Source organism: Acinonyx jubatus, chromosome B3 (genome assembly GCF_027475565.1).
Source record: "Acinonyx jubatus isolate Ajub_Pintada_27869175 chromosome B3, VMU_Ajub_asm_v1.0, whole genome shotgun sequence".
Taxonomy (NCBI): Eukaryota; Metazoa; Chordata; class Mammalia; order Carnivora; family Felidae; genus Acinonyx; species Acinonyx jubatus.
Window position 1 is genome coordinate 112,108,712 of NC_069386.1, and position 21,560 is coordinate 112,130,271.

Sequence of the window (21,560 nt, forward strand, 5' to 3'; positions counted from 1 at the left end):
TAAAGAAAATCCATACTGTAGGAAAATGGTTAGAAAAAAAAGGGAGTTCAGAGAGTTTGCTGAATATAACATCAATATAGAAATTGCCAGAGGATGAGGGAAAAGAAAGATGAATAGGCAGAGCACAGGATTTTTAAAGCAGTGAAACTATTCTGTATGATACTATAATGATGCATATATGTTGTTATACATTTGTCCAAACCCATAGAATGCACAACACCAAGAGCAAACTATGGACTTGGGTAATGGGTGGATGTGGGCTCCTAAGGTGTAACAATGAACAGCACGGGTGGGAGATGTTGATAATGGGAGAGGCTGTGCATGTATGGAGGCGGGGGACTCTGTCTGCACCTTCGGATCAATTTTGCTGTGAACCTAAAACTGCTCTAAAAAATAATCTATTTTTTAAAATGGTCAACAGCATTCCCTATATGCTACATAAAACCAATTCGAAGGGAGACAGAGAATAGGAAGGTAGCTAGAGGAGAATGTGGTATCAAGGGAGGATTTTTTTTAAGTTTATTTATTTTGAGAGAGAGAGAGAGAGAGAGAGAGAGAGAAAGCAGGGGAGGGACAGAGAGAGAGGGAGAGAGAGAATCCCAAGCACACTCCACTCTGTCAGGGCAGAGCCTGACATGGGGCTCAAACTCACAAACAATGAGATCATGACCTGAGCCGAAATCAAGAGTCAGACACATAGCCGGCTAAGTCACCCGGGCACCCCTCAAGAGAGGATTTTGAAAGATGAAAGCTAGCTGGGCATTTTGTTGCTGATGCTGATAGAGTGATTCAGTAGAGTAGAAGAAGCTGATTGTGCAGAAGAGGGATGGGGCTGACCTCAGAAACAAAGTCCCTGAGACATACAGAGAAGGTGGAATCCAAAACACAAGTAGAGGGGTTTGGCTTTAATAGGAAGAGGGACACTTCTGTTGTGATGGGAGTGAAAACAGATACTACACCAGTACTTTTGCAGCTGTCGTGATGGGGAAATGAGAGCGTTTCGGTCTGATTATTTCTGTTTCTCAGTGAGACGTGATTTGATATCATCAGCTGAAAGGGGGTGATGGTTAGAGGTTTGAGGGGGAGAAGACACACAAATAGTGATCTTGTGAAATGAACTTGCTAGAGAAATAATGCAGGACTTCTGGACAATATTGAGTACTCATTTGAGAACGGCAGTAGTCATGGATTTAAAATGTGATCATTCAACTCAAGGTGTTATTTTCTCCATTCATCTTCAATTGCCTCCGAGCTATTACGGCCTAAGCCAATAGTTGGGTTTGACCAGCTTGGGGTTGTACTAGGCAAGTTTGGCCTAGATAGAACAGAACAGAGCAAAACAAAACAAAACAAAAATAAACATGCAGGTGAGCTTACTTGATAGGAGGAGGCACACTAGAGAAAGTTGGCTGGAAAGATAAAACTGGTGGTTGGATCATATGACAATTAAAATCTAGACTTGAAAGGGGTGATGACAAGGTCTAGGCTATGACCATGTAAAAGTATCTGAGGAAGGTGAAACAACAGATCATTGGAAGTGAGGAGGTCAAGGAACTCAGAAACCATGTTAAAGTCACCAATGATGATGACAGAAACAGGGCTGAATGGGAGGAGGGTGAACCAGGTTCTCCAGTGCTAAATAAATAAATGAGCAATGGAGAGGTTATTGATGACAGAAAAAAAAAAATGGAGATAGGTTATATGGTCTGAAGAAATGAGTACCCCAAGACCTGTGGGTTTTATAGGATAATGAGGAGAAAAGGCATAGAAGTAGCAATGGGAAGCAAGGAAGCCAACTTCCCCGTTGTCAGCCTCTGGGATATGTGGACAATGAGAAAAAAAAGCAGACCCCACTTTTGAGTGCAATGGTGAAAATCACATATTAGGGCCAACCAGGTTTCAGTGAAGGCACCAAGATGAACAGAATGTTTAAAGAAGAGGATAAGGATTTAAAGGAGTTCCAGAAAGTTTGGTGGAGACGGTGGATATTGAGTCAGATAATAATAATTGGGTCAGATATTAATAACAGCACCGGCATTGTTTATTGTCTCTTCCCCACCTCCTCCCCCACTAGCATGTAAACTCCATGAGGGTAGGCATCTTTGTCTATTTTGTTCACAGATATATCTCAAGGACTAGAAAAGTGCCTGGAAATCCTAGATGCTCAGTAAATATATGTGGGTTTTTTTTTTAAGTTTATTATTTATTTTTGAGAGAAAGAGAGAGTGAGCACAAGCAGGGGAGGGGCAGAGAGAGAGACAGAATCTGAAGCAGGCTCCTGACTTGGAGCTGTCAGCACAGAGATGTATGTGGGGCTGAAACGAAAGGAACTCGAGATCATGACCTGAGCTGAAGCTGGAGGCTTAACTGACTGAGCCACCCAGATGCCCCATTGTTGACTAAATAACAGTAGCTAATATTTACTGAACACTAATGTGCCAGGATGCTGCTAAGTGTTTTATATGTATTATTATTACCACCCCATTTTATAGATAGCAGCATTGAAGCACAGAGAAGCTAAATAATTCGCCTTAGGCCATGGAACTAGCAAGTGATAGACTTGAAGTTCAAACGCACTCGAGTTGTAGGTTGGCTCTGGAGCCCCTATATACTGAACCTCCAGATTACCCCATCTCCTTATGGTTGGTGAACACACAGAGCAATGTCAAGCTAAGAACCCAGGTGATGGTAAATGACCAAAGAGCAATGAGGTTAAATATTAAATGATAACTATTATTACTGATTTCAAAAGCTAGTCTCAAAACTAGTATAGGGCATTTGCTGCCCCTAATGTCACATACTCTTGGTCATCTGTCACTGTGAACCAGTCACTTTCTGCTCTCAGTTTCCAGTTCTTTCCTCCATATCTTTACCCACTGTGTATCTCCCTTATTTGTTATTTTTAGTTTCCCCTGGCAAACCCTCAGCCTTTTCCACGAACTTTTTTCAAGGACAGTCAGGCACATTGGAACCTAATCTCTGAGCATGTGATATTGACACATCGATCTTACTGCAGGCCTGAGGATCACCAGGCTGACTCACTGTCATACTGATTCCAGCTACCTACTCATTCTGGAAGCACCCTTTGAAGTGCTGAGATTCTGCTGGCCATTTTATGAACAGCGCACACTATAAAGTAAAAAACGAAATGAACATTCCAACACTTCAGGGAAACCAAGAAAGAAAATGAGTATGTGTAGCTGGGTAACTGGATAGAAGAAACTCGGGATAGTGCCACTGTTTCTGCATTAGGGCCCCTGCATCATATCCCACAGTGAGACATATGCTCCCTGGGGTCAGGGCACATGGAAAGTCTCCATAAGCACTTGGTAAATCAGACTGAAGGTTAGTACCCACAGTGCATTGGTGCTATTTTATCCATTAAAGTTCTTTAGCTGCATGAAATGGAAGCACCTCTGGCTTACATAAACAAAAGAGGGTTTAGAAGAAGGATATAGGGAGCCTATAGGATTCAGGACAGACTGGGGAACCAGTCTCAGAAATGGGCAAGAAGCAATCAAGCTCCAGAAGCTACGAAGTAAGAACCTCAGTAAGGGTTCCAAAAGTCTGGTCAAGATACTCAAGTTGGATGCTATGACTTTACTGATGTTTCTGTTCTCTTTGTCCCTCTGCTCAAAACCCACATTCCATGGGGGAACATCTGATTGGCCTAACTTGGGTCACAAACCTCCTATCCAGCTCTGTCCACAGACCCGTCCTAAGGGGAAGAGATTATCTCCCAAAAGGAAAACAGGGTGGTGTTAATAAGAGGAAATGGGTGTGAGGCATTCTAACACAACAAATGCTCACAATTCCTAGCTCTTCCATGGATGTTTAGGAAGACACATAACCTTAGCTACTCTCTGCTGTATTTTCAGAGTCCGTCTTGACTTGGTCTGAAGAGAAAGGTATCTTTTAAAAGCAAACCAGGCATGCTTTAACATTATTATCAGTATCAAACAATATTTATTTGGAAGGAACTCTTTAATTTACTGTCACATGAATATTTCCTGGTATACCAAGTTGCCTTGTGTACAACTTGTCTCCCTCTGTGGTTTGAAGTTCTTTTTTCTTATCATTAAAAATAAAATTCTTGAATTCTTATTGATTTAAATTGTAATGGAAATTTTAATATTTTCTTCCTTTTTTTATTTTGCCACTTTCCCCATTGGTTTTCTTTCATTAAAAACTGGGACCCACGGGCACTTGGGTGGCTCAGTCATTTAGGTGTCCAACTTTGGCTCAGGTCACTGTCTCACGGTTTGCCAGTTTGAGCCCCGCATTGGGCTCTGTGCTGACAGCTCAGAGCCTGGAGCCTGCTTCAGATTCTGTGTCTCCTTCTCTCTCTGCCCCTATGATAATGGCTATCACAATAACAGCACATGTGTCCCTAAAGAGAGATCTTGCTCTAATATGGATTAAATGGGGTTGCTATGTTTTTGGAAAGGAGTCATAAATCACTGCAAATCTATTTCGTTTTTGTTTTGTTTATCTCTGCAATATCCTTTAAGATCAGCATGATGGGACACCCATCTTGAGGGATTGTTGGAAAAGAGAGAAGACTCTCAACGAAAAGTACTATCATTTCAGTTCTTCTAGACTTAGCCCACATATTGGCATAAAATATGTTTTTAATGAGATCGTTTGAGTGAGACCTTTCAGATATGTTCTGTTTGATAAAATTTGTGTCTATTGCAGCTACTATTTTCTTAATCTGTAAAAAAAAAATTCTATTTAATTATCACTTGTATTTTCACTGAATAATCTCATTTTATTTCCCAAGTGAGTTGGTTGCAAGAGTTATTTTGTCCCCATTTGATTCACGTAGAAACTGATTCATCAAAAGATTATGATCTACTCAAGGTCACATAGCTAGTTAATCATAAAATCAGGCCAAGAATCAGGATGTCTTCACTTCTGGGCATATAATTATTTAAGTCAGGGATCTAGGATTGATGCCAGGGGTGCCTGGGTGGCTCAGTCAGTTAAACCTCCAACTCTTGATTTTAGGTCAGGTCATGATCTCACAGTTTCGTAAGTTCAAGCCCCACATTGGGTTCATCACTTACGGTGCGGAGCCTGGTTGGGATTCTCTCTCTCTTCTCCCTCTCTCTGCCTGCCCCCACCCCTTCACACACACACACTCTCTCTCTCAAAATAAATAAATAAATGTTAAAAAAAAATAAAGAAAGAAAATGGATGCCAGTACTTCACTTGGGGCCTTAGACCCTACTCTTTCAAGGGCCTTACTCTGGCCAGAGAGATGTGACCGCTCAGATGTTCCTCCTCCTCCTAGACCACACCCTGAATCCCAGAACTCTGGAGTTCACTGTCACATCTCCCCAAGATCATTTGGGTCTGCCATCCCAAGGGCAGACTATGCCTTTGATAGAGGCACCACTAAGCCAGAGTGGCAGCCAAGGGGCAGCCATTTGGGGTGTAAGGGGATAGCCAGAGCTTGGGCTTATGGGCTGGAGTGTCCACATGAGTGTCCAAGACCCTAGTAATGCAGGATGGAGATGGGTGTGGGAAAGAAGGACTGGGTGCCAAAAGCCAGCTCTCCCATGTTGCCCAATTTCTGTGAGGATAACCACAGGGTCCCAGAATTCTGAATTCACACCTGGCTACCAGGGCCTTAGGAAAGCATATTTTTTCTCTGTAGGCAGACAGAGCATATTTTCTTTCACAGTTAGTGAGCTTGATTTATACCTTTTCAATATTTAGACATCTGATACGTGGCCTCCATTTATACCCTTGCCCCAGGCCCTGCAAATATGAGTAGTGGGCTTATAGTATGCCAACATATTTTGTTTGGCTAGAAATGCTGTGTTTTGGGACTTTTTTTTTTTTTTTTTACATCTTGAATTAGTTTCCAACATTAACATTTGGGAGGTTTCATATAAGAATAGAGATTTAAGGTTTCTCTTTTGAACAAAACACAGAAAATCATGTCATTCCAGGCCCGCCTACCTATATGGCAGAAAGGGGCCGGAGCCTGTGTAGCAACTGCCTGCTCTAGATGGGGCAGAGCTCTTGGCATTTGCTACAGTTCCCACCTACCTCCCTTCCATCAGCCTGGTGACCTCTCTGGCCCCTGGGGGCATTTGAGTTTGTCACCTCTGATTTAAGTCCTTCATTAGATATGTCTTTTCTACGGAAAGCCACCATGCTGACACATTTAATGCATTTTTGGCCTCTTCTCTCCAACTTCCCTCAGAGAGAACGGTTTTACTTTTTCATGAGCTAAGTGTAATTCCCTTCTGTATGGATAAATGCATATAATTTTGGCATCTTATTCCCTGACTTCTGAATCTTAGGGAATCGTTAAAACAACAGCTAGGAATGTTAAGAGAGCAATCTCTCGGCAGGGATCCCCCTTTCAGCAAGCCCTGCGAACTGGAAACCAAACGGAATGGATTTTCTCACTTGGACCCTGGCGAGGGAGGGAGATTTCTGATAACTGACAAAGAGCTTTTGTTCAGGTTTGCGTTGGATAAATCAGCTTGCCCCATTTCGTGGCCCCTTACTTTTTCCAGGTTCGTCTTCCCTTTCTGCCCCAGAAGGGCCCCTGCCCTTCCTGTCCCGTGCACCAGGGCCACAGGCCTGGGTGCCTTCGGGTCTCCAGCACGCTGCCTCTCCTCCACCCCGCCTCTCAGTCTGGAAAACAGCTTTGCAAGTTAACCTCCAGGGGCATTCACTGGTTTTCCAGCGGGGTCCCCAGCCCCACAGGCTGCCAAAATAAGGCTCTTTACACTCCATAGATGGGAGAGAAAAATCTGCTTGTTCGGTTGCAACTGTCAAGCAAAGGACGTGCTGAGCTCAGATAGAAATAGCAGCAGGGTCAGGGCAGGGCAAGGCCCCAGCATTTCATTAGCTCAGCCCGCTCAGGGTGATTAAATGCACACAGTGGCCCATGAATGGGGCCATGGAGGGCAGCCACACAGCGCAGCACAGAAAAATCATTCTTTGGCTGCTGTCAGCTGGCTGAATGGGACTTAATTATTGGGATAATGAGAACTGATTTTCATTGTTTTAATTTTGGGGAAGGGGTGAGAAAAGAAGGGACTTTTTCCCTCATCTGGGTGAAAGGATGCTAAACTATGGCCTTCACCAAGGCCCCACATCCTCCAGGCTGCTGTTGGCTAAGCCTCCTGGGTTTGCTGTTTTCTATGGATGCAGTAAGAAAGGGTGTTAGGCTTGTGTTCTGTGTCCGTGTTTCCTTTAGGCCCTGTAATCCTGGCAGGATGTGTCTTCCTAGGAGCATGTCTGTGCTGGCATCTGTCCCCAGCAGCTGTCTCAAACTAACAAGGACGGAGAGAATCCACCGGACAGATCTATCTGTTCCCAGCCCCTTCCAAGTGCTTCCAGGTCATGAGTGAATCCCATCTTGTTCCTTCTTTTGTTTTGTTTTAAATACAAGACCTAGTGAATTAAAACAATCTGCTCAGGTCAAACATAGACAAAGAATTCTGAGTTCCTAGCACTCATTTTGAAGCTCAAGATCTAGGTGCTGTGGAAATACATAAGGACACATCCCCCCTGCAAGAAAGTCAGCTGGGGAGACCCAGAACGATTAGAGAAATGCACAAGGGGGCCCTAACTGAAGGCAAAACTGGCTAACCAGAAGACGAAAGAGAGATTTGGAGTTTGCATTTTGGAGCGGTGAGGGAAGATTGATGAAGCCAATGGAAGCTTGCAAGGGCTCCAAGTTTGAATACAGTTTCAACCAGAGCAAAGAGTGGAACTGGACGGTGTGTTTGAGAGGAGGAAACAGACAGACGTTACTGGAATGAAGAATCCACGTGAGGAGTATGGCCAGATGGTGCAGAGCTGCGAAAGCCAGAGCGTGCGTTTTTTCTTCCTAAGTCCATCTTTGTCCATAAAAAGTGCTTGTTGTCACTTTCATTTTGTTTTTACTCTTATCCCTGCCCCCTGCTCCCTCCTGCCCAGCACTTTAAAGAGAAAAGACAGAAAGGCAGAGGGCCTGACCTTCTTCTTAGAGTGCAGAGAAGGAAACTCCCTTTGGTTTTTTTTTTTTTTCAGGGCTTTTAGGTTTAGGTTTAAGACCTTTGCCGGCTCCTTCTCAAGGACTGCCCAGGCCACCTTCTCCCACAGACCCTCACCCTTCCCAATTTAGTGTAGCCTCTTCTTTTCTTGCAGACTTTGAAAGGACCTGAGTTCAGTTCTTCAAATCTGGCAACTAGGTTCTTTGTACCAAGGAATAAATGGCTAAGGGGGACTGGCTGTGATAGGTTAATGGCCTACCTGGCCCCTTTCCCAGGAGAAATGCCATAGTCCTTTCCAGAAGCCACATCCTATATGCACAGCCTTGATAGAACATATCTTCCCGTCAGAATCAATTAATCATGCCTGTCAACACTGGGAATGGCCTCTCTGGCTGAAACAGTGGCTACGACCCTCATGCTTGAAGAATCCTTTGCCTTGGAAACCCATGTAGGTCAGAGGGGAAAGTGGAGTCCGAGTGGCATGCAGTGTTTGTAGGGTATGTTTTCGCATCTCTGGAACCTATTCTTGTGCTTTTATGTCATCCAACTAACTTTGCTCATCACAAAGCTATATTGTCAGCGCAAACCTTTGCGGCCTTGCTTGGACCTAACACCATTCATTTCAGAAAGAGAGAGCTGGAAGAGTGGAATTTGTAATAAAAGCTCTTAGTATTTATACATTTTGTCTGAGATCTTCAGGCACTTAAAAATGATTTGAAGTGGCCACTCTCCAACATGTCTTTTCTTTTCCAATCTGTTTTCCTCTTGGCAGCCTGTAGCATCTTTCTCGAAAACATACCAAATCCTGACTCTTCCTTTACTGAGACCTCCATTGGTTCTCTATTGTCTACAGAAATAGTCCCCACACTTTTTTGATTGAACCCTCTAAAATTAAATGAATCTTGAATATGTACACCCAATGTATATTTATTTTTACATTATACACATGTATTTCTTTACTAATACATCATGTATTATAAAACATGCACACAATTAAATTTTAGAAGGCTGAAATAAAGTTGAAATAAGCAATAGCCTAAAATATCTTGCTAATCATGATGGCTTCATTGTACTGTCATTAGCCAGTACCACAAAACGTGATCAATGTGTCAGGCAAAGTTTATCATAAGTGATAGAGGATGTAAATCCATACATCTGATAGTTCTCTTGGAATTTTCTAATTGAGGTTGGCTCTCTTTCTTGTTGCATCTGAACATTTGGTCATTCTTTTCAGCTAGAATATGACTGAAGACAACTCGTTCGAAGGGAAATATAAATGCTACTCTTCTTATTTACCTATGCTTATACTATCTTTGATCTGTTGTTTCTTTGCAGGAATATTTTTAGTCCCCTTGTCCATTTTGCATATATTAGGATGAACTAGATAATATCCATAAATCATAACATATAAACTGTAGTGGCTTATATTTTGTTAAAAGCCTGGAGAAGAATGAGGACTGAGGACACCACTGTTGAGCTCTCTGTACTATGCAAAGCCTAATCTTACCATAGGATGCTTTATCTCATGAACCATCCGTGACCAGTAGCCATAGCCATGGATGGAATGTCAACGTATATATTAAATGTTATAAAGCCGAATTTCTTATTTCTTAGATAAAAATAAAGTTAAAATTCTGATAATTTCTGCCTGAATCCTAATGGATTGTCTTGTGTAACTCTGGGGTGTGCATCCCATTTGGAAACCAAAAGTCTACAGGATTAATTTCAAACACAATAGCATTGATGGAAAGGGCCTTTCTCGGTCTAACCTCAGTCCATCTTCCCAGCCTCATCTCCCATTGTTCTCTGTCATGTACTATTGAGACTTTCCTTGCTTCTTAAACATGAAATATACTTTCATAACTCCATTCCTTTGTACTTACTTTTATAGCCAACCAAATGCCTTTCTCCTGTTCTCTGCTTGGCTAACTCCTCCTCAACTTTGAGGACCCAAGTTAAATCTTTAAAAGACCTGATACCCTTAGACCAGAGGTCAGCAAATTTTTTCTATAAAAGGCCAGATAGAAAATATTTTAAGTTTTGCAGGCCATACTGTTTCTGTCACAGCTACTCAATTTTGCTATTGTAGTACAAAAGTAGCCATAGACAATACATATGGAAACGAATGTGGCTGTGTTCCAACAAAACTGTCTTTATAAAAATAGGTGGTGGACTGCATTTGGCCCTAGAGCTGTAGTTTACCAACCCCTGCCCTCAAAAGCTTGTCCTACTTGTAGCTTTTTTCCCCATGATTGTCTGTTTTAAAAGCACATCTCCCTCAAAGGACTAAATCCCTTGCAAGTCAAAGACTTATTCCTATTCCCTAGAAGCTAGAAGTCTGAGACCTAGAAACCACCAGTAAAGGCATATTATTGATTATCAAGAATTATCATGATATTCTTGGTGGAAAAATGGAGAAAAATTCTTCCATTGGATACAAGATTGAATGGCTTACTTCTATGTCTTATCTTAAGTAAAAGATTATATAAAAATCCTAATTAATGAGATTAAAGGATTTGGCTTGCATTAAAACTAGGCTTTCTATCAGGGCAATCAGTGTCCTGCTCACCTGACCACCCACGTTCATGTTCTTATCACATTGTTTTTGCCCACAGCTTCAATAGAATCTGGAGAATCACTATATTTTCAACCACACAGCCACTGGTAAGGCCAAAACCTCCGTGTATTTATATGTTGTTTTATGGTTTACAAAACAAGTGGCATAATTCCCATTTTGTAGATGAGGAAACTGGGGCATGTTAAATAACTTACCCAAAGAACGATATAGCTGGGACTTTGACCCTGGTGTTCTGATTCCAACCTAGACTCTTTCATTATACCAGGCAGCTCCTTAAGTAGTTACAACAAAATAGCACAGTGCAAAATTAGTTCAAAGAAGAAACTGATCCCATCTGAAATCCCAAAGAGAACTTGGGACATTGTATGTGAGAATTTCAATGGTAGTTTGTAGAGTTGGCCCAATAGAAATATAGACGTCTTGCCAACTTTGCACAAGATACATAAATCTCACAATTTAACTACCTTCATTTATCTTGGAAACACAAAAATTTAGACTATAACTTGGCTTGAATGAAGAGATTCACACCAAGCCTGCAATTCTGCTGCTCTTGTAAAGTGTTTCACAAACCCCAGTGTAAAGACCTTACTATTTTGTTTGACTGTGAAGGTAGTCTGTACATACTTGCCACTAGTGGAAGGTTAATACTGACTCAGAAGCAAGAGGACCACTGACTGAATCACCACCACTTACTATAGTCCTCTGCTCTGTATTCCTTGGAAACTTCTTGCCTCAGTTTGGGCTTGACCCAACCCACTTAGAGGGAGAGAGAGCAATTTTACAGCCCTGCATGGAATGACTCCAAGCCAATCGTATCTATTTCCAAATGATCTGACGCAGCAAGTGGATCATATTTCCTTTGGAGGCTTGGCTGAGGACAGTTGGGTTGGTGACATTGAGCCAGAGTGAATAAAATAAGGCTGTGAAGAAAAATCTGAAATGGTCTCTAAGGAGATAGGACTAATGAAATGCTCAGGTCAGGAGTGAGGTGCTTTCTGGAGAGATTGAAAAAAAAAAAAAAAGGAGGACAAGGTGACCATGTGTGAAATTCAAACGAATCAACGGTGATTTGAGAAAGCCAGGCAGATTGGCACATGCCCAGTACCTTTCTGAGAGCAGGCACTAAGCCTAAAATAATTCACAAAATCTACCTCTCATTTTTATTCTTACCTTTATTTAGATTTTTTTATTGAAAATTTTTATGGTTTGTTCCCTGTCCACTTTCTCCCTATCCTGCCAAATGTATTTGCCAAAGACCAACAGACCCCTATGTTCAATTATTCTGGCCTTAGGGAATAATGTTTAAGGAGTTCCAAGAACAGGATGTGGGAACAGCAGAGAAGTTAGGTTTCATTTAAGGTCCTTGGAAAGAAGCAAGTACCCTAGGTTGCTAAGATAGAAATGGAGCTAGTTCTTAACAGATCCTGTGAAAGGATAAGCTGAGCCCTAGAACCAACTCTCAATCAGGGGAGTTTCTGTTCTCATGGATACAGGCAGATCTTCTGAGTGCCATGGGCATGCATTTGCTTCATTGTTCCCTGCTTTGGTTGTGCAAAAATATTTTCAAAGCAAAGGCATAGTGACAAAGTTGGGCTCTTTGAGGCTGTTCCTTGAGCAAGAGGAAGTGTGTACATTTGGCTGTCCACTTGGCAATGATATCTTCATACCACTTCTTTCCACCCAACTATTTTGGCCACTGGAGTTATTTTAGCAGAAAACAGTCTAAGAAGGACACCAGTCACTTCCCTTTTCTTCATGTTCTTCATATCAACTCACCTGGCATGTTTCAGGCATCTGCTGTGTGCCAGGCCTTTTTTTCAGAATGGAACAAGATTGTCCTTGCCCTCTTGCCTTAACAGTCTACCCGGAGAGACCATCAAGTAGTCTAGGTACCTGGGGCAGAAATAGTCTGAGAAACATGATGGAGACTCAGGGGAAGGAACCCTTGTAAAGCAGCTTCACCAAAGAGCGGACGTGAGAAAGGGGAGAGGGCATGACTATAAAGGGAACTCTGTCCATCACTCATTCTTCCACACATTGATTCCCCATTTATTACCTGCTTATTATCTGCCAGGAACAAGGGGCTGGGAATTCAAAGATGAATAGGACACGAGGCATGGGTTAGAGGGGAGGGGGAATAAAAGTGGAGCTGAAAAACAGATTGGGCCAGATTGGCAAGGGCCTTGCGTGCCACGCTGAGTCTGAACCTTGTTCTGTATGCAATGAGGAGCCTTTGAAGGTCTTTGTGTGGGTGGTGGCACAGATTTCCACCCCACCCCATTATTTTCAACCTCAGGCCCTGATTTGTTTGTCTCATAGCACTTACTACAATTTAGAAGTATTTTATTCACTTGTCTGGTTTCTGCTTGTTTCCTGTCTGGCTCCCCAACTGGGACATGTGTCCCATGAGGACAGAGATCCTACTGGTCATACTTACCGTTGTATGCCCGGTCCTGGGCACAATTTACCAAATATCAGAAATATTTACCAAATCAGATCTGTATTCAGAGGATTGTCTCCTATTTGTAGAGTGGAGGGCATCTGAGGCTGGGTGATCCTGTAAGGATTGTAGTGACAAAGAGATGCTGGGAACCTAATCTGGGGCACTGATGGCATAGATGGAAGGGGGAAAGATTTAAAGGACTCATCAGAGTTAACACTGACAGACCTGGATGAGGGAGAGGGAAGGGTCAGAGGGGCCTCTAAGGTTTCCATTGGGATGTCTGAGTGGCTGGTGATACCATTGAGAGAGAAAGGATAGAGGAGGAACCCGAGGAGGGGCTTGTCATGGGAAGCAGGAGGGCGTAGATAATGAGATCAGTTTTGGACATGTGCGATTTGAGACAACTGTAGAATGTCCAACTGGAGATGTTGCAGTCAGAAATATATGTGAGCAATTCAGGAGATGGCTGGGGCTGAGGTCACAGGTTTTTGGTAATAAATGAAGTCAGCAAAGAGTAAGGTCACTCAAGGAGAACAGAGTTCGAAGAGACAACAGAAGTCCAAACCTGGAGGAAACACAATTTAATGGGAGAATATGAAAAAGAAGCCATGGGAAAGACAGAAGGGGAGGTCCAAGAAGTAGGAGGAGAAGAGAGGGGGACTTCTGGCCACTGTTGAGAAAGACCAGCCCCATCTAGGTCAGAGCAATGAAAATGGGAGCTGCCATCCTGGGTGACTAATATTGCCCCTTCCTTACCATGTCAGTGGTAAAGGGAAGCTCTTAGAAATTCTGGGTCACTGAGAACAGAAACACATCTGTGCAGTTTACCAGGATTTTCACCATCTAAGAGACCCTGGGGGTGGGGCCAGATTTAGTCATGTGCTGAGTGGTGTGCCTATTTGAGAATGTTATCAGCTTGGAAACATTTTTTGAGTGGGCAGCCACAACTCAAACACTGGCAAACCCTTCCTCTTATCACCTCCTACCAAAAATGGCTCATAAAGACTAGGCAGTTGCTTAACAAATGGCCCCCACTGTGGGTCTGGGTTCAGGTTCCAGCAGGGTTATTGCAAATGGCAGCTGGTTCCAGATTTCTCAAGGAAGAGGCTTTCCTCTGGGAGCTGGTTCACATGTTAGTGCTGATCTTAACCTTCCCTCAATCCTAACCTCTTTTTCTTAGCATTCCCTGACACATCCAAAACTGTTTCTACAGACACCTCATTTTCCCTTCTTTCATGCCACCTATGTACTACTACCTTCTACTTCCTGCCCTCTAGCACAAACCAGTGATTTCCACACTTATTTTAGGCTCTGAAAATGTTGCAGAAATGAAATGAGAATGTAAAGAGAAGCCCAGGACACAAAACAGACCAAAGAGGATATGCTCTAGCTAAAGGGAAGAATGTAGGGGTCTAGCAATCCTGTCACTCAGAGTCCCAGCATTCCAGGGGATCTGCGGTGAGTCTCTGATGCAGGAGAATCCACACTGATCTGAAAGTCTTCCCAGGTCTCTGTTGTCTTCCCATGTCTTCCCAGGTCTCTGTTGTATTTGGGTCTGGAGAGAGCGTCTGCAGGTCATGAGTCACTCTCTTTTCCTGGGCATTTTCCCTTCCAGGGAAAGAACAGGCCAGGCTGGTGCAGAGTGTTGGAACACCACTACACAGAACATGTTCCCACCATTCCCACCTTGGTCTCTACCAGAGCTGCATGGCCCAGGTTCTTGGGCCTTCTCTATGAATGGAGTCATTTAATCTATGTGGGTTGACCACAGATTCCCTGGAAAAGGCTGCTTGGGAAGAGGACTCACAGACATGGCTGTCCCACTGTAAGCAAGACCCCAGCGATCCTGTCTTTGAGAGGCAGAAGGAGGAAAAGGAGATTTGTAAAGTCAGCATCATGTCCTCAAATTCTCTCTGTCTCTCTGTCAATTGCTCTATCTCCCACCTTCTTTTGGGTTTGGTGCTGGGTGAATCCTGTCCCCCAGCCAGGGACCGCCTGTTCTCCCCTCTGGGGCACGCACCCTGCTGCCCAACCCAGCCCGGCCCAGCCCTGCTGCATACTTCCACTCAGATCGTGCGTCACAGCTATTCATCTTGTTTAGTGCTCGGCTTGGCTGCAGATGCTGTAAATATGGTAATTTTAGACTCCCTGATTGGAAAGCGTTGTGGGTCAGGGAGGAGAGCAATTTGGTTTACTCTTGGAGAGCTGGTTCCAAGCTGGCTCTGCCACTCTCTGTGCACCCCTCTTCACCAAGCTGTGGCCCCATCAGGGCGCCCCCCCTCTTTGTGTTCAGTCCCGATTTCTCTGAGCCTAGAGAGGAGTAGGATAGATCGGATGTATCTGGGCCCTTGGCCTGGAGAATTGCGGGTTAGCACTGAGAGCATGGAGGCTGAGGGGCCAGAGTGAGGCCAGTGACTCATGGGGTGGGGGTCCTGACCCTGGCAAGACAATGCCGAGGGCCGGCTGCCTGGAGATTAGACCCCCACCCAGGGCCGTGTGTTCGGGGGCACACTGAGGATGAAGTGGGGGCTGCCAGAGGCCCCTGACCCCTCCTGAGCTCTCTCCCTTTTCCGTTCTTTCCCTCCTGACCTCCCCCTGTGGGGGGCTGTCACTCCCAAGGGCCTTAGGCAGCAGCTCCCAGGGTTGTCAGCTAATCCCTCCTCCCATCCCTTCGGGGCTTAAAGGCATAATTTGCATTTGATTACAGGACCCGTGAACTGGGTTGGAGATTCAAATCCCTAGGGCGAGACTTGAGGCTGACAATTTCCAGCACCACGAATCAGTGGGAGCTGAGAGTCTTGAGCCCAGGGCCATGTCAGGTTCTGCAAAAGCCACTAGATATGCTTCCAGCTGTCTGTTCGCCCTCCTCAGCAGGACAATCCTAATTCCAAGGCTCTGAGTTGGACTTGGAAGGGTCTTGGTTTTTGTGTCTCTGTCTATAAGTCATAGAATGTTTGAACCCAGGAGCCTGCTCAGATTTCTTTGAGTCTAACCTGATGAGAAGTAATTTGTGCCAAATCACAGGGCCAGGTAACCACAGGATTGTTAGCTCACATCTGATGCTTAGGCCAGGCGCTGGATATACTTGTATAGAAGGCTCTAGAAGAAAGAAAGAAAAAAGTCTGCTAGGTATTTCTTTGTTACTGATTCCTGGGGGGACACCATGGCACAATCCTAGTGCTATCGCATGATGTTTGGTCACCTCCAGCGACAGGAAACTTGCCTCTATAAGTCAGTCTATGAAAACACTGGTCCGCTCTGTTGTGTCATAGTTCTTTACTGGTGCAAGCTGTTTGTGCTAAAAATGCCTTGTAGCCAAACTGCACCGTTTTGGACTGATTTTGGTTATGGTTTAAAGAAGCTCAGGCATCAAACATCCCCAACAAAATGATCTTACTGCTCTCCATCCTATAGAACAAATCAGAATCACAGCTAAAATAGTCTTCCCTAGAGAGGTATGGCTTGGTCTACTTTGAAAAAAAGATGGGCCTTGAGTTTAAACACCATTTTGCCTGTTGAAATGCAAATGGTTGGAGTACTTGGAAACCGTTTGTTTTTTAGTGGATTCACAATTCCCCCCTGAAAAAAAAAAGAAAAAAAAAACTGTTCTACAGAATTTACTAAGCACACTCTTCCTTCACGTGCAGCATGGGATTTTATATCAGCCATCCCTGGTGGGTCAGAAGTCTGAAAGCTTTGCTGTACCCAATCCATCAACCCCAGCAGTGATCTGTTTTCTAGAGAGGCAAGGGTGGGAGGGTGGGGGTCAGTACAGGCTTTCCGGGGAGATTTGAAAATAACAGCACATTGGTGAGGGAAGGAGTTGCTTCCAAAATTTTCAAAAATAGTTAAGGAGGAAGTATTTATAACCATGAGGACTGGCCAGTAGAGAACACTGACAAGCTGGTGGAGGGTGAGGAAAGAGAGGCAGGAGAGCATGGAGGTGGCTCAAGACCGGAGTTTAAAATTGTCTTTATAAAATTCCCGTTATCTCCCAGGCAATCATTTTTGACAGCATCCCCCACCACCCGCCAGACCTGGTAAAGAAACCTTCACAGGGCTCCCCACCCATCCCCTGGGTTCAAATCACAGCTCTGTCATTCACTACATAGACGATGATTTCAGGCAAGTGAACATCCTCTGAACCTTACTGTCCTCCATGAAATGGAACTAATGGGAACACTCACTGGTTTGTTACGAAGATGAATCCAGGTGGGAGAAGTCCCCTACGCGTGGCCTCGGCACAAGTCTGCTATCTCACCTCCACTTCCATGCCATCCTGTGCTCCACCCCAGATTACTGGTCCCAGATTACTGGTCCTGCCTGTCACTTCTCTGCTTCTGCTCCCCTGCCAACAAATTAAATACTCTGCCAGGCTCTGGCCCGGTAGTCAGCACCCCCATGCCCTGGCTCCAGGGGACCTTCCCAGGCACATGCCTTATCCCTCATACGTATGAGGCCAAAGGAGCACACTTACCACCTGGCAGGGTGCTTAGAGAGTACCGGGCATGTGGTAAGCACTCAGTTCTTACTATGATTCTATAATCTGTCTTTTGCTTAGGCCACTTCTCCCCTCCCTCTCATTCTGGCTGGACTCCAACGCCCCCAGCCGCCACCACCTTCATAAGACGTACCTGCCTCTGGTCTCCTGTAACGGTCTGACGTGAGCCACATTCATATACCTGATGCGCTTAACAATATTTATGTCCCAGGTTTATCTCTTTTTCCAGAAGGAAAACACGTCCAGGTCAAGGGCTTTCTCTCACACTTATTTATAAGCCCTCAGCACCTAGCACAGTGTAGCGTACACAGTAAGTTCTTATACTAGACTGTGATGGCCTTAACAATGATAATGGCTCTACTTTATTAAGCGAATGTGCAGGTTACTGGGGACTTCTCCCACCTGGATTCATCTTCGTAACAAACCAGTGAGTGTTCCCATTAGTTCCATTTCATGGAGGACAGTAAGGTTCAGAGGATGTTCACTTGCCTGAAATCATCGTCTATGTAGTGAATGACAGAGCTGTGATTTGAACCTAGGTTGGTCCATTCTAGAACTTGAACTTGATCTTCTACAGGCTCCCTTATACTCTCACGAAGACAGGGACTGTGTCTTTCCCCCTAAGACAAGGTTGCAAATTGGCAACCAGAGGACCAAATCTGGCCCACAGATGTGTTTTGTTTGGCCCATGCAGTGTTTTTTAAAAATCGGGAGATTTTACATCATCATCTACATTTCTGGCTCCACTGGAAAACCTGGGATATCTGGTCACCCTGAATACTAGCATGACAAGGCTGAGAATCAGCCATGCCCTCCTTTCTCTCTGGCCCTTCCAGGCATTGCCTGCCTCAACTTTTCAGTTCAGTGTTTCTCCCCCAGGGTGGTGGCATGAGACGAAGGTCCATTCTTGGTTACGTACAACTGTCCCAGATAGTGTAGAATGTTTAGCAATCCTGGCCCTCACCCACTAAATCAGTAGCACTTTCCTCCAATCATCTGGATGATCCTAATCACCCCCAAATGTTTCCAAAGCCCCTGGAGTAAGGCACTTGCAGATCACCCCTTGTATCACCAGTGACGGCACACAGTAGGGCCTCAGGTAAATAGATTAAACAGACTTACAATGAAATATCCACACTGAATCCTTCCCCATATCAAAGGTTCCCATGACAACAGAGGCAGAAAAACGGAATAACCATAGCATTTAAAAAATAAATTATCTGAAGATAATTTAACACATTCCTCTAAACACCTGTCCAACAATGGGGAAAAAAAATTAGTAATAACACATTTCCATTGAGGCATTTCCATTCTGCATGCCTCAGCTCCCGCTGTAATGTTAATTGGTTATGGTTTTCTTCTAGGCCTTACATGTAACGAGAGTTACTGTACAGCTGTCAACCAGACCCCACCCGGGAAAGTCTCCATTTAAAGGGAAAAGAACTGAATCACCCACAGCTTTTACAGAGAGGTGTTAATAATATTTTTGCTTTCCGTTCTAATTATAAAAATACTGCATGCTTACAGTAGACATTTCAGAATATAGTAAAATACTAAAAGTAAAAATCACTCATAATTTCATTGCCTGAAGATAATCATTGTTTATATTTTTGTATATTTCCCTCCATATGCACATGTAATTTGTGTTTATTGTTGCCAGTTTTATTTGGCTTTTAGCAAAATTGAGACATACCGTTTATAGTTTTCCTTGCCACCTCATGGCTGTACCCATTATCAGTTTAATCAATCCCCATTTGTTGGACAAAGAGTTGCTTCTCAGTTTTTATAGTAAATAATATAGCAATCAGCTTCCTTGTTCCTAAGTTCTAATTATTTCTATAGAAACTGTGATAGAGCCATCAGCACAAGAAGAAATCATCCCCTCTACAGGAAGATGGTGTTGGCTCTGGATCTAGAGAAGATGGGTGGAGTAAAGGGGAGACTGAGGTCTGGTAAGGAATGCCCAGGCAGGGAGGAGCCCGTGTTATTGAACTTGAACCTCATCCTGCAGCTGCAGGCCGGCCATCTGCCCAGAGTGAGGGGAGGGGCCGTGGGGTTGGGAACTAGGATTCTAAGCTCTCACCGCAGGAAGCAAACAAGGGCTTAACCGAAGGATGAAAATGGTTTGGCAACACTGAGAGCCCAGTCGCGGTCACACCGTGGGATTTAGTGATAGAGACCATAGGCACAGACACACAAGTCTCCACAAAGCTAGGAGACCGAAGCCAAAGTGGTGAGGGGGTAAGGGTGGGGATCGTAGGATTAACTCAGGTTTGGGAAATGGTCTAACAGATCCAGCCAAAGTTCAGAGGGGATGGTGAGAGCCTCAAGAAATCTTTTCCCACCCCCAAATGGAAAGATTACTGTAATACCTAAGTAAAAATACTTTTGCAACCCAGGAAATAGAACTAAGAAGTTATCTTTGCCTATGAAAATGGCTTTACAGACCCAACCTCAGTTGGGCATAGACCCTGAGTTGCTGTTATGGTATAAAAATAACAACAACAAACAATTGCTACATCACGTCACAGTTTACAAAATGCTTTATACAATATATTAACCCAATCTCTTGGAGTGGGTGTTATTAAATGTTATCCCCTACTTTGCAGAAATGAAAATTGAAACTCAAATAGTGTGATTTGTCTAAGTGCAAACAGCAGCGGTATTGGGCTCCAGATGAAGATGAAGGGCAGAGTTGTGATAATTAATATACTCTCTTGTGACCTACTCTTCTGTTTTTGCAAAATGACTTTTGTTAGGAAACAAATATATCCCATGCCTGTGACCTTGACCTCCTCAGCAAGATGAATTAACCTTGTGAGCCACCAAGAAGAGCCAGCTCTCTCCATGTTTAGAGAGTGGGCTTAGTGTTTTACCTAGCAGACTGATCTTGCTGTGCCTGGAATAGACCATGCACATTCTTGCCGCAGGACCATTCCCTGTCAGGTGGTTCCTACACCTGGAATGTTCCCCTCCAGATGTGGACACGCTCTTTCCCTACCCTCTTCAAGTCTATGCTTAAATGTCACTTTCTCCGTGGTGCCTTCCCTGACCACCTTATTTTTAAATTGCAACCCTCCCACCACCCTACCCATCGCTGGCATTTCCTGTCTTCCTTCCCTGCTTTATTTTTCCCCATAGCATCAATCACCTTCTAATATACTATGCATTCTTTTCATTTTCCTCCTTTCTCTACTAGCATGTGTGATAAGGACAGGATTTTTGTCTGTTTCATTCCCTGCTTTTTCCCCATGCCTAGAACATGTCTGGAACATAGTAGGTGCTCAAGAAGCAATTGCTGAATGAATAGCAGTAGAGGTATTAGAACAAATTTTAAAAAATATTCATAAGGGGCGCCTGGGTGGCTCAGTCGGCTGAGCATCCGACTTCGGCTCCGGTCATGATCTTGCAGTTGACGAATTTGAGCCCCACGTGGGGCTCTGTGCCGACAGCTCAGAACCTTGAGCCTGCTTCAGATTCTGTGTCTCCTTCTCTCTCCGCTCCTTCCCTGCTCATGCTCTGTCTCTCTCTGTCTCAAAAATAAATAAAAAAAAAAATTAAAAAAATTGTTAAGAACATTAGCACAGTGACTAGCTCACGATAGAGAATCAATGCATGTTGGTTCCCTTTCTGTCCTTCCCTTCTCCTGTGTTAAATGTTATCCACTCAGCACGGTCTTTTTTTACAATTAAAGTATTTCTGGAAGGATAACACATTAAGACTTGACATCTAGTCCACGAAGCAGATATTGCAGGGAAAGCCCCCCCGACACTGGCCCTCTAGGGAAGTGGGTGAGTCACACCCTGAAGTAGCTAGGGTCTCCTGGTCCATCTAGTGGGAGGGGGACTCAAGGTCTCCCTGGGCATTTCCCACACTGTCTGTGATTCTACCCAAGTGTGAACCAGTGCAGGGCAGATGGGAGACAAGCATGGGGGACCGTGGTGGAGTGAGGCTCCCTCCTTTTCACCTGCTATAATTGCCACCTTCACAGACAGCTGTGCAGGTGAATCCTGGCACATCTGTTCATTGACC

General features: G+C 44.1%; 1 protein-coding gene across 8 annotated transcripts in view; it reads left to right on the forward strand.

Moving 5' to 3' along the window:
• RAD51B (RAD51 paralog B) overlaps positions 1–21,560 on the forward strand; it is a 715,946-nt gene that overhangs the window by 619,981 nt on the left and 74,405 nt on the right. For 2 of the 8 annotated variants that reach the window (XM_053224609.1, XM_015068434.3), the window contains one exon: positions 18,893–19,149. The exons of the other annotated variants lie outside the window; for them this stretch is intronic. In XM_053224609.1, coding sequence (XP_053080584.1) covers positions 18,893–18,905 — 13 coding nt within the window. In that variant the 3' untranslated portion in view covers positions 18,906–19,149. Of the gene's footprint in view, positions 1–18,892; positions 19,150–21,560 lie in introns of those variants that run through there. 8 annotated transcript variants of the gene reach the window in all.